Genomic DNA, 10,613 nt, shown 5'->3' with positions numbered 1-10,613 from the left:
GAAGAGGGAATGATCTCTAACAAGGCTTTAAAACCTTCACTGGTTAAAGTTATAGTGGTGAAAAAGATACACATATAGACACATATGCATATGTATATAGATACACATACATACACACATATAACACACAAGTTCAAAGGAACTATATCATGAGTGTTAGTTGTAAATTTTGTAGGTAGCAGAATTCAGATTTTTTTAATCAAAATTGCACCTAAAAATGGCTATAAAACAACGCGTGCCTTGGGAAGTAAATTTATAGCTCCATGCCTTTCAGAGAGGCACGCTGGAGGGTTCTGCTCCCGGCTCTAATCTCTATGAGATGTTTTTTGCATGTGTTGTGTGACAGGAGGGAAGGGGAGTGGGTTGAGCTCGCCTGTTCTCCCATTGTCAGCCAGTCTAGTGAGTGTTGGGAAAACCTGTCTGTGAGATCTTGTGTCATCTCTCCCTACATGTGTACAGGAAAAGTCCGCGCTGCTCACGGTTCCTCTCTCTCTCTCTCTCTCTCTCTCTCTCTCTCTTTCTCTGTTTCCCTTTCATTCTGCTTCCCCGGAGCCGAATGAAGCAGAGAGCAGGATTAGAGTCCGCCACCGGCTATCAGAAGAGCCTAGATAAAAGGAACTGCTTCTTAAGCACCACTGCCGCAGCCCTTGTTAATTTTTTTTTTTTTTTTTTCTTTCCACACAACAGTTGTGCCTCATTATCCGGTGCCTGGCTCGATTTTTTTTTTTTTTTTTTTTTTTTTTGAGGGTTTGAAGTTTCTGTGCTTCAGTGACTATTACAGAAGAAGAGGTGTTAGTGTTGCCGTGAGGTCTTGATTGTCTGCATTTATGAATGAAACTGACCTAAATCACCTGTTACCTCCAGTTTCCAGATTGTTTGAACTTCTCTGGCCGCACAATACAGGAGGGAAGGCTGAAGCAGCATAAGGACCTACAGCGTCTGCAGCATGGGCTGGTTCGCTAGGATTGTCTGTCTTTTCTGGGGAGTATTACTTACAGCGAGAGCGAACTATCAAAATGGGAAGAACAATGTACCAAGGCTGAAATTATCCTACAAAGGTAAATCTTTATTTTTCTTTTATTTCGGCCAGCTTTGTAATGACCCCTGCCCCCCCCCCACCCTGCCCCAACCTTTTCATTCCTTGAACTCCCTCCCAACCCAAACCGTAAAACCTTGAGTTTAACCTGGGAAACCTACGTGATTGTGTGTATCTTTCTGAGATGATTTAAACACTTTTTTATAAAAGCATGTCTCCTGTTTGATATATGACAATTTAAATGCAAACAAAGAACATTTAATCACATTTGCAGAGAAGAGCTGAATGCCTGGTAAATGCTGAGCTGTATATGTGATCATATGTTCTGTTAATTTTTCTGACTCTACTTCTATTAAAATATCTTTAAAAAAATTGCTATTGCAAAAATAGTCTCTTTGTAGATGGGAATGCTTCACCTATAGTAATTGTTACGATAAATTGTATTTTCTTAGTTTTAGGCACTAAATGGTTAATCGTCATCATGAATATTCAGTTTGTTCAAATCTGACAATCAGATGCTTAACATAAGCAGTAGATCATGGTTTGCCAAGAGAATATAAACTGGAGGGAACAGACTAGTTTTTCCACAGTGTGTTATGATTGTACAAAAGACTGTGTATTTGGCTAATTGGTGTAAAGCTAAAGCCTTTGAAATATAAATTTATTTAATTCCATATGTACTTTAGTGAGAACTGAAGAGACATTACTTTCTGGTTGTACAGCTTAGTTGTGTGAACTTCTTTTCAAAAAGAGTATAAATTTAAGAAAGGAAAAAAGCTTTATCACATGGTTGCTAGTACTTTATTTGGTCACAGTTTAATGCATATGCTTGGTTTTTAATGAGGACTTCAAAGAAAATATTTGTTCTATATTTGTTTAGACAGATTTTATAGATAGATGTATCAAATAATGCTAACATAGATTGAAAATTATATATATATAAAACTTTTAATGAAAGACAGTGTTTATATAACTGAGCTATTAGTAAAAATGGAGTTGGAGATTAAAATGCTTTAACTCAAGTACTTTTACTCCCTAAGGTGTTGCTTTCTTATGAGTCTCAGATTTCGGGAATTGGGGGTGGGGCAGTGGGAAGCTTCAATTGTATTCTGTTTTCAGCCTATAATGTGAAAGAAAGTCATTAAATCTGTCTGTAGAGATGTCTGTCTACTGCACACTGCTTTTATGCCAGAAACATATTCTTTAATTTTCACATGATGGGGAACATCTCTTTCTGAATGCTCTAGTGTGAATGAGGACCACAAATAGGAAAGAGAGATGTAATTTTCACACTTTGGATTAGGAAATTCAACACCTATTAAATGTGTTTATTTGGAATTAATACTTGCTAGATAAAATACATTGGGTTGAAAGATACATTTATTTTTCCTATAATAGTTTCCTAGTGATTAAAGTGGAAATGGATTTAAAACATTAGCAAACAGAGTTGCAATTGTACTTATCATACAAGATTTTAAAAAATTATATAGCCTCTATTAAATATTTAATTAAATCTCTATTATATCTCTAGTAACTGTCTTTAAATTATTTTTATAGTATATGATATCATGGCATCTGTATTTTCCTCAGTTTTTGCTTTCCATTTTCATTCTTGAAGAGAATGACATCAAATAATACTTAGGTTGATGGTCAATTTTATCCAAGTTTATATGCCTTATGAGTAAGTTTCACATGCAACTTTACTTCTTGAAGATGAGAATGGCTGTATGTTATAATTTTAGAGTAACAAATTTGAAGCATGAAACACACTTTAAAAATCTACTAGATTTGGGGACACTTGTTTAAATGCTAAATAAATTGTAAAATAAATAAGAATTGAGAATTATATTTATTTTGCAAGAATTTTATTTCCATGGTAATAGATTACTCTTCATTATAGAAGAGGTGCCATTCCTTTCTATATACTAAACAGATAACATTTAATTAGAATAGTCCTTTGATATGTGTACAGGCTTTAAACTTGTCTTGTGTATATTGACAATATGTATATATTGGACACTGTCTTTATCAACTCCTTTTAGCAATGGCATCCATTAGAATTATTCTTTTTTTTTTTTTTAATCACAAACTGCCCCACACCTACATAACAATTCTATTGAAATACCTAGGGCTTAGCAATTTGGTAAAATAAACTGTGAAATGAACAAGAAGAAGAAGAAGAAAAGGAATGGCCCAAGCAATTTTTCTTCTGTCATTTTATTGGTCTGTCATTACCTTTTTGTCTCTACATGTTTTGCCAAAGCAAATGCCTGGTAGCCAATTATCAGTACTTTGTTTCTAAAGTATAATAGAGATTTTTTTTTTAAGCTACTTCTTTTTCCTCCTTAATTAGATGTCAAACACGGTTAAAACATCCACTGCTTTGCCCTTAAAAATATTCCAGCATGATTCATGAAGAGTTAAATCCCTGCCAACCCTAATTTCCCATGGTCACTTGTTTTCAAAGATCCACCATTAACTCTCTCATTGCTCAGTTGCTAAGACGAAGTTTCAGGCAATCACTGTGCTTACTTTCTACTTGTCATCTTGCCTAGTAGGAAACGAAAGAGATTTGATATGTTAAATGAGAAAGAAAAAGAAGGGAGCCTTTGTAGTGGATGTACATATATATCTAATAAGGTACCTCTTTACTTTCTAGGAAAAAGGGATTGAATAGATGTGTTCAGGACCATCTGGAGAAGTGATAATATTAGAAAAATGGGGTATGCTGGCTTTTCCTCTGAACCAATCTGATTTAGAATCCTTGTGGGGGAAGCAAATGTGAGAACTCTGTAAATCTCAGCAGTCACATACAAATTATCCTCAAGAAACATTCTCTCAGAGATACTTTTGCCTTCCTGAAGTATATGTAATAGAGCTAAATGTTAAAATGTTTCTTTTTAAAATTGATGCATAACTGTTTATTTCGCCTACAAAACTAGTCAGATTTCACTTTTCTCATGAAAAACCAGACTATCATATAATCTTCCTTTTGGAATGTGTGGTACAATGAAGACTTCAGAAAAACCTATGGAAATCACAAGGAAATAAATTAGGTTTGGGGTTTTAAACAAATGACAAATGTTCCATCACTCAGTGTAATGAGCTTTTCCAGGACACTGTGTGCTTCAGTTTTAGTAGAAATCAAAGACACATGCAAGTCTGAATGTGATGGTGATCATGTGAATCCAAAGGTTAAATCGATGTCTTTAACTTTACTTTCACAGGGAGAATTTAGTAAATAGCCCTTAAATGAATGTTTTAAAGGCCTTCTTTTCATACTTTGTAAAGCTTTTCTTTCCCCTCAGAGTCTAATTATTATAACAATGAGATTATCAGTTAAATCAAAATTCTCACACATATCTTTCTGATAATAGAATATAATATTTAATTAAAAATTATGAAATAAAAATTACAAAAGCTTTTTTTCCATTGCTCAGTACATTATGATCACTTCAAAGTTCATTACTACGAATAATGATTTACTAATTAAACTTGGTGACTTTTCAGGATTTTTCTTTACTTCTACCAGAGCACACAGATACACACATACAAACATATATATGTGTACATACATGAATATCTGGGTATATTTGAATGACAAAACTTTATGTTAATGTTTTGTAGCTGAGAAAAAGTAATCTTGGCAACCTACAGGTTGTGAAATTTATGGCCACTTTACAACAATTTTGTTACTGGTTTACAATAATTTTCATATTTTAAATTATTTATTTACTTATTTATTTTAGAGTGGGCATGATCTTTTGGGTCCCATGAAAAGTCCTCTTGGATATCTTAAGTATTCACATGCTTCTATAGGATGGAATATGTCTTATACTGACAATCTCCTCATAGCTAAAAAGAAAAGCATCTATGAAAGGTAGAGGAATAATATATATATATATATTCACACACACCCACACAGAGCAAAGAAGTTATAAATTCATTGCAGTATCTTTTCTCCTATAGGCACCGCATGTTTGACATCAGGTCTCTGACTTACCGATCCTTATTTAACATGGCCTTTTCTTCTCAAATTCTGTTAACTTTAAAAATCATATTTTGATTCTGAAATCTTCAATTTAAGCACACTAGAAACTAGAAATTTTTATTCACCTACTCAACAAATATATTCTGGCAAAATAATGAAAAATAAAATAAAACAAGATGCTCAGTCCCACATCTTGTGATCCAATCCTGGTCAGATCAAATGTGGGCTAGTGAAAATCTCCAATTTGTGGCTTCTCTGATTAAAGATGCCAACCAGATTGGCCTTTGAAATAATAATTTATACAGTGTAGACGTTAGCAAGCAGGAAAATAATTGAGACCACAAAACCATGCCATGTAAAATTCTAACCCACCAAATTTTGATAATGATATTCAGTCATTACTAGCTTAAAGAAACCTGAATACTGAAGAGATAATTTTTCCAATTCTAACTTTATGTTGTTATTTCTCTTCATATAAATCATTTCCAAGACTCCACTCTTGACAATGATATAAAATACATGAATATTTAGGCAATTAAATAGATGTATAGATCTGTCATAACTACTTTCTCCTTGTTTTCTTACTTTCAATTATCACATATAAATCAAACAACATAATTTAAAAAAGTTACGATTTTTGCTGAATTACATTTAAATTCTATATTCTAAACATTAATGCAAATGAAAGCTCTTTCAAGAATAAATTTAATTAAAATTAATTAATATGATCGCATATATTCCTAGTAAGGAAATAAAAGTAAACTTTTGGTTGCAGAGCATAATCTATTTGTACTTAGTGTGAATGTATAATTGTACTTCAGATATGTGCTTTAAGTAACATAAAATTATCATGAACTTAAGTCGGCAATAAGAAATTTTGTGACTTACCTTCCTATTCCAGTTTTTCTCATTTAAGCTTCAGTGACACACCTACATGTCACAGTCCAAAAGTCAAAATGTCACACCTTTACATGTTTGGGAGAATTTTATATCTAAAGCCAGGACTATGCTAAATAGAATTTGTATTTCAATCGTTGTAAAACCTTCCAGAAACCAGTACTAAACTAAATTTTTAATCAGTCATTATCTCACAGCATTCATTTTCAAAGTCATGATATTATATCACAGAGAGTTACATATTAATTGATTAAGACATTGCACTTATCAAACCTTTATGAAAAAAAATTATGATAAAATTTGATTCATTAGGGCAAAGTTATTGGCAAAATCTCCAAAACCCATGACAGTGTCTAAGTTTAGTGCATGCAGTGAAAGCTTATTTTAAAAAGACCAGCAGCTGTAAACATGAATTAGGACAAGTGTGAGTCTTGGGATAGATCTTACCCCTCATGACTTCTAAGGTGCTATTTAAAGGGATTATCATGATTTGCAGTTCTATGCTTCCACTAATAGGTGGCACTAGCAATTTGTGACAGCCCTTTCATTAGTTTGGAAATGGGCAGGCTGCTAGGATAAATATACACAGAGTAATGTGTAGAGGCCAAGTTTGGAAAAACTGGCAGAAGAGTCAGGAGATGTAACATGCACAGTGCAGAAGCATTAGTTAAAATGCAGTTTGCTTAAGATTTTGATGTGCTCCGTGCATACATTTATTGGTACATTTGGACCCTAGAAAAGTAAATGGTTATAAATAAATAAACAAACAAAAAATTTTTTAACTTAAATACGACTTTACAAGTGAAATTGATCTGTAGAATGTAAAACAAAATAATGAGTGAAATAGTAGTACCAATCAGAATGATGGAAGGACAGCTTCGTGTGTCTGTATGTATATTAAATATTTTATATATGCTCATATATATACACTCATTTCTATTTTTTTAAGTCTGAATCATAAAATGTCCTTAACAGAAATGATGCAGCCTGCCTGTGACACATTATTGCCATTGTAACTGGAGAGTAGCTAATTGAGACGGTAAAATGTTTAGTAAATCACATTCGATATATTTTTAAAAAGTGACTCCTTGTGATTTGTAGGTTGTTTTAAATTATTATCATAATTAAACATAGGGAAGAATCAATAAATTTTATCTGACACAAATACGTCTGAATGTCTCCAGTTACTATCTCCTTCTATTGCCAAGACATAAACATCAGTATAAATAGGAATTCACACACTATTTCCAAACAGTAACAAAGCTGGACTCTGTCAAACCCAGGATAAGAAAATATACAATTTACATACACTTAAATTAGGGAATGAAGATAAGCAAAAATAAAATGCTGTTGATAAATATGGAGAATAATTGAATCTTAGAACTTTCTACAAGCTTAGGGTAAAACTTAAAGAGACAACAAATTTAGGGAATCTTGTCATCTCTTAAATGAGTCATTAAACCTGCGTTTCCAGGTTCTCTTTGCTTGGAGAGATATGACGTGGGAAGCAATGTTGACCAAATCTCACAGTAACTCACTCTGTTGCCGATATCATAAACATGTCTTTTGATAAAATATAGCACCACCCACTTGAGTCTTCATCGGCGAACTAAACGGAGTTTAGGATTATTGAATATGTCAAATGACTTCTTTGGTTTGTAAAATTACTTAAAAGGATCATCTCTGTTGTGCCAGACAGTGAGGTTCTCAAGGCTAGATCTATTCTTTTTCGTTAGCCTCTAAATGGCTAATGTGACTTGTTGAGTCATTCTGGGCTTCATTTGACACACCTTGTTTTTTTAAACGCAGATGCCTCTATATAAGTGAGTACAAAAAGAATGCACGTGTGTAATAAATCAATTCATTGTATGTGAATTGTACACTGTAATGTAGGGAAAGTAAGCTTAGTGCTAGACCGTAGAGGAGGAGGCTCTCAGTTGAGGCACTTAGAAGCGCACAAAGGGTATGGGAGCAGTGTGGTCTCCACAAACAGTACCTCCTCTGAACCAAGCCTGTTTCCGGACTGAATCACAAAGTATCTGGCTATCTTTACTTGCCTGCAAGTAAGACGTGGAGAATATATAACGATACATACATCTTGGAAGATCTTAGGAACCAGGTGGAGGAATTGTGTCTTGTCTTTGAAGGAACACCCTGATTTTTTTTTTCATTATCATGTCTCAATGCATTTAGCCAGAAAAGAAAGTGAGGGAGGCTATTCTAGAACCAGATAGTGACTAAAGATAAAATGTCTCATCGTCCTTCTCTTTGTTTCCAAACCTTTGTGTAAAACAAATCAGTTCTACCAAAGTTGGAAGTACAATCATTTAAAAAAATTGAAAGTGACTATGTTTCATTGTTAATGCTTTTGAGAGAATCCTGGCTTTGCTCTCCACAGCTTGCTAAGATGCCTTCCTTGTTTCCTCTTATCTTTGACTCAACTAATTTGCTTAGTCCACTTATAGGTCTAGAATCGATGTTTAGAATATACATTGATTTACAGTGCTTGATGTTAAATTCTTATAAAATATGTTGGTCTTGGGGCAAAGTAGAGGTATCCACAGGAAAGGACAAAAGTACTACCAAGAGTGCTGTGTGTACAAATCAGAGCTATTAAGTGACATTAAAAAGTAATTAAGGTCTCATCCCAGCCCTTAAGGAATATATTTGGGGAAAGCCAAAACAAGGTTGTTTATAAGTGAGATCAAATCAAAACTAGACAAGTACTTGGGAATTTTCATCACATATGTTAGAAATTTTAGTTTTTTTATCTTCAAATTTGAAGTTTCAAGAGAATAAACTCAGCTCTGCTGTGATCAGCCTTTAAATGGACCTAGATTTTCATCAGCTATGCAAATTTCAATTATTTACAAATTTCATTATTATAATTAATACCTATTTTTTATTTGTATTCTCTGTGTAAAACACACACAGACACATATGGCATGTGACCATTTCTTCATGGACAAGTAGGTTCTTGGGTACAGTGAATATAGTAGAACTTCTGAGGAAGGCAATATCGCATCTCCCTAAACATGTCAGTGGACTTTTAAAAATAGGCTGCAAGGAAGGTGGACCTCAATAGACAAGAAGAATGTGAGAAGGCAGACGTAGAGAAAGTGGTAATTACCACTATCGAAAACTATTTCTTTGTGATTTGTTTTTCCTTTCGGGAAGACAGTATATTTTTACATAGCTTAAAAAATAGTATAGTTATGTAATTTTTCTGCATTCAAATGTGATACGGAAACAAATCTGTCCTTTAACAAGGGAACTGAAAGCTGCAGTGTAACAGGCTTGGAACATCATGGAGTTAATCTGCAGTTGTCTAGGTTTGACTGAAAATGAGATCAAGAGGGACAAGTGGTACATACTTGTAAGGACTTTCCACGATGGTCGCAATGGTCATTTGGGCTCATCCGCCTCTCCTTTGGGATTTGTCTATAAAATACATTGACCAGGTTTCTTTCAAACCAATGGAAGAAAGAAAAGAAAGTTGAGTTGATTATCCAGTGTAGAAAACATTGTAAGTATAGCTCCTTTCAGATTATAAAACATACTGGATTAGAATGCAGTTTTCTTCTTGTTTTCCTATTTCCTATTGTTTTCTGCTTTATTATTTCCTTAACCAATCCTCCAACAATTTGTGAAAAAAAGCAGTTGCTATTTTTATAAATCATGTTTGTTTTTAATATGAAAACACTTAAGTCACCTATATGAGGAGTATCAGGTTTTAAAGTCCCTTTAACTGTGTATTTCTGTTATGTACCATCTTTAACTGCTAAGTTATATACTGCATATATTTTAATTTGCTTAGCACTCCGTTTATCATTCTGGATGTTCCTCGAGTTCACTTAGGAAAACATTGGTTTCAAAAAGCAGCCTAGCAAAATTTTGGGACATTTCATAATAGATTAGGCAAAGTTGTTGGTTCGTGGTCACTTCTGGAAATTTGATCATAATAGTGTAACTATACTTGCAAAATTACATATAGATGAAGAACTACATAAATCAATGTGTTTATATGTAGTACGTGTGTGTGTATTCATAACAAATACAAGAAAAGTTACATTCAAGTCATTATTTTTCTAAGCCACTTTATGTTTAATTGTGATTTGTGGAAAGCGGAATGCTGAGAAATAGTGAAGAAAGGATCTCTCCCATTGCTTGATATCAGGTCTTGGGTAGTTCAGGATTGGCTATGATCTTCTGTCCTTTAATGTTTGACCTTCCCAGTGCATCTTCTACAGTACAATGCCGCTGGCTAGCGGAGTTCTCTGTCTTCTCTAAGGCAACCCTACTCGAAGACGCTGCCAACGTGCCTCTCTCAGTGGCCTTTCCATTGAGCGTTCTCAGCATGTTGGCTCCAGGCCATGGTGTTTAGTATCTTGCTTCCACTGGAATGCACACAGTATTTCTACTCTCGAGTCCTTCCACCTCCAGAGTGCAGGGTGTGAGCAGGACACAGATTCCCCCAATATAATAACATTCCATCTTTCCAGATTTTAAATATGTTATCTTGTTTTAACTGATTCTGGCCGTCCGCCTCCCCCATCCTCCATCCCCATCTTTGCCCTAGAAATAGTCTTCATCCAGTACCTTCTTGTCTTATCCAAATAAATCTCATTAAAGCCTCTCCTTTTGAAACAAAATTCTGTTAAGTTCCCCCTGGGAATATGGAAAAATTTC

The 10,613-nt window shown here is 34.1% G+C and overlaps 1 protein-coding gene across 1 annotated transcript in view; it reads left to right on the top strand.

Moving 5' to 3' along the window:
- The first annotated feature begins 946 nt into the window (after window positions 1-946).
- SEMA3A (semaphorin 3A) overlaps window positions 947-10,613 on the top strand; it is a 205,294-nt gene continuing 195,627 nt past the window's right edge. Inside the window, exon 1 of the mRNA XM_028119393.2 lies at window positions 947-1,058. Coding sequence (XP_027975194.1) covers window positions 947-1,058 — 112 coding nt within the window. The remainder of the gene's footprint in view (window positions 1,059-10,613) is intronic.

The sequence above is a fragment of the Eumetopias jubatus genome, unplaced genomic scaffold (assembly GCF_037043125.1).
Source record: "Eumetopias jubatus isolate StellerSeaLion01/CBP00866 unplaced genomic scaffold, mEumJub1_p1.0 scaffold_14, whole genome shotgun sequence".
NCBI classification, from domain to species: Eukaryota; Metazoa; Chordata; class Mammalia; order Carnivora; family Otariidae; genus Eumetopias; species Eumetopias jubatus.
Note: the sequence above shows the minus strand (reverse complement) of the source record. Positions and strands in the feature narration are given on the sequence as shown.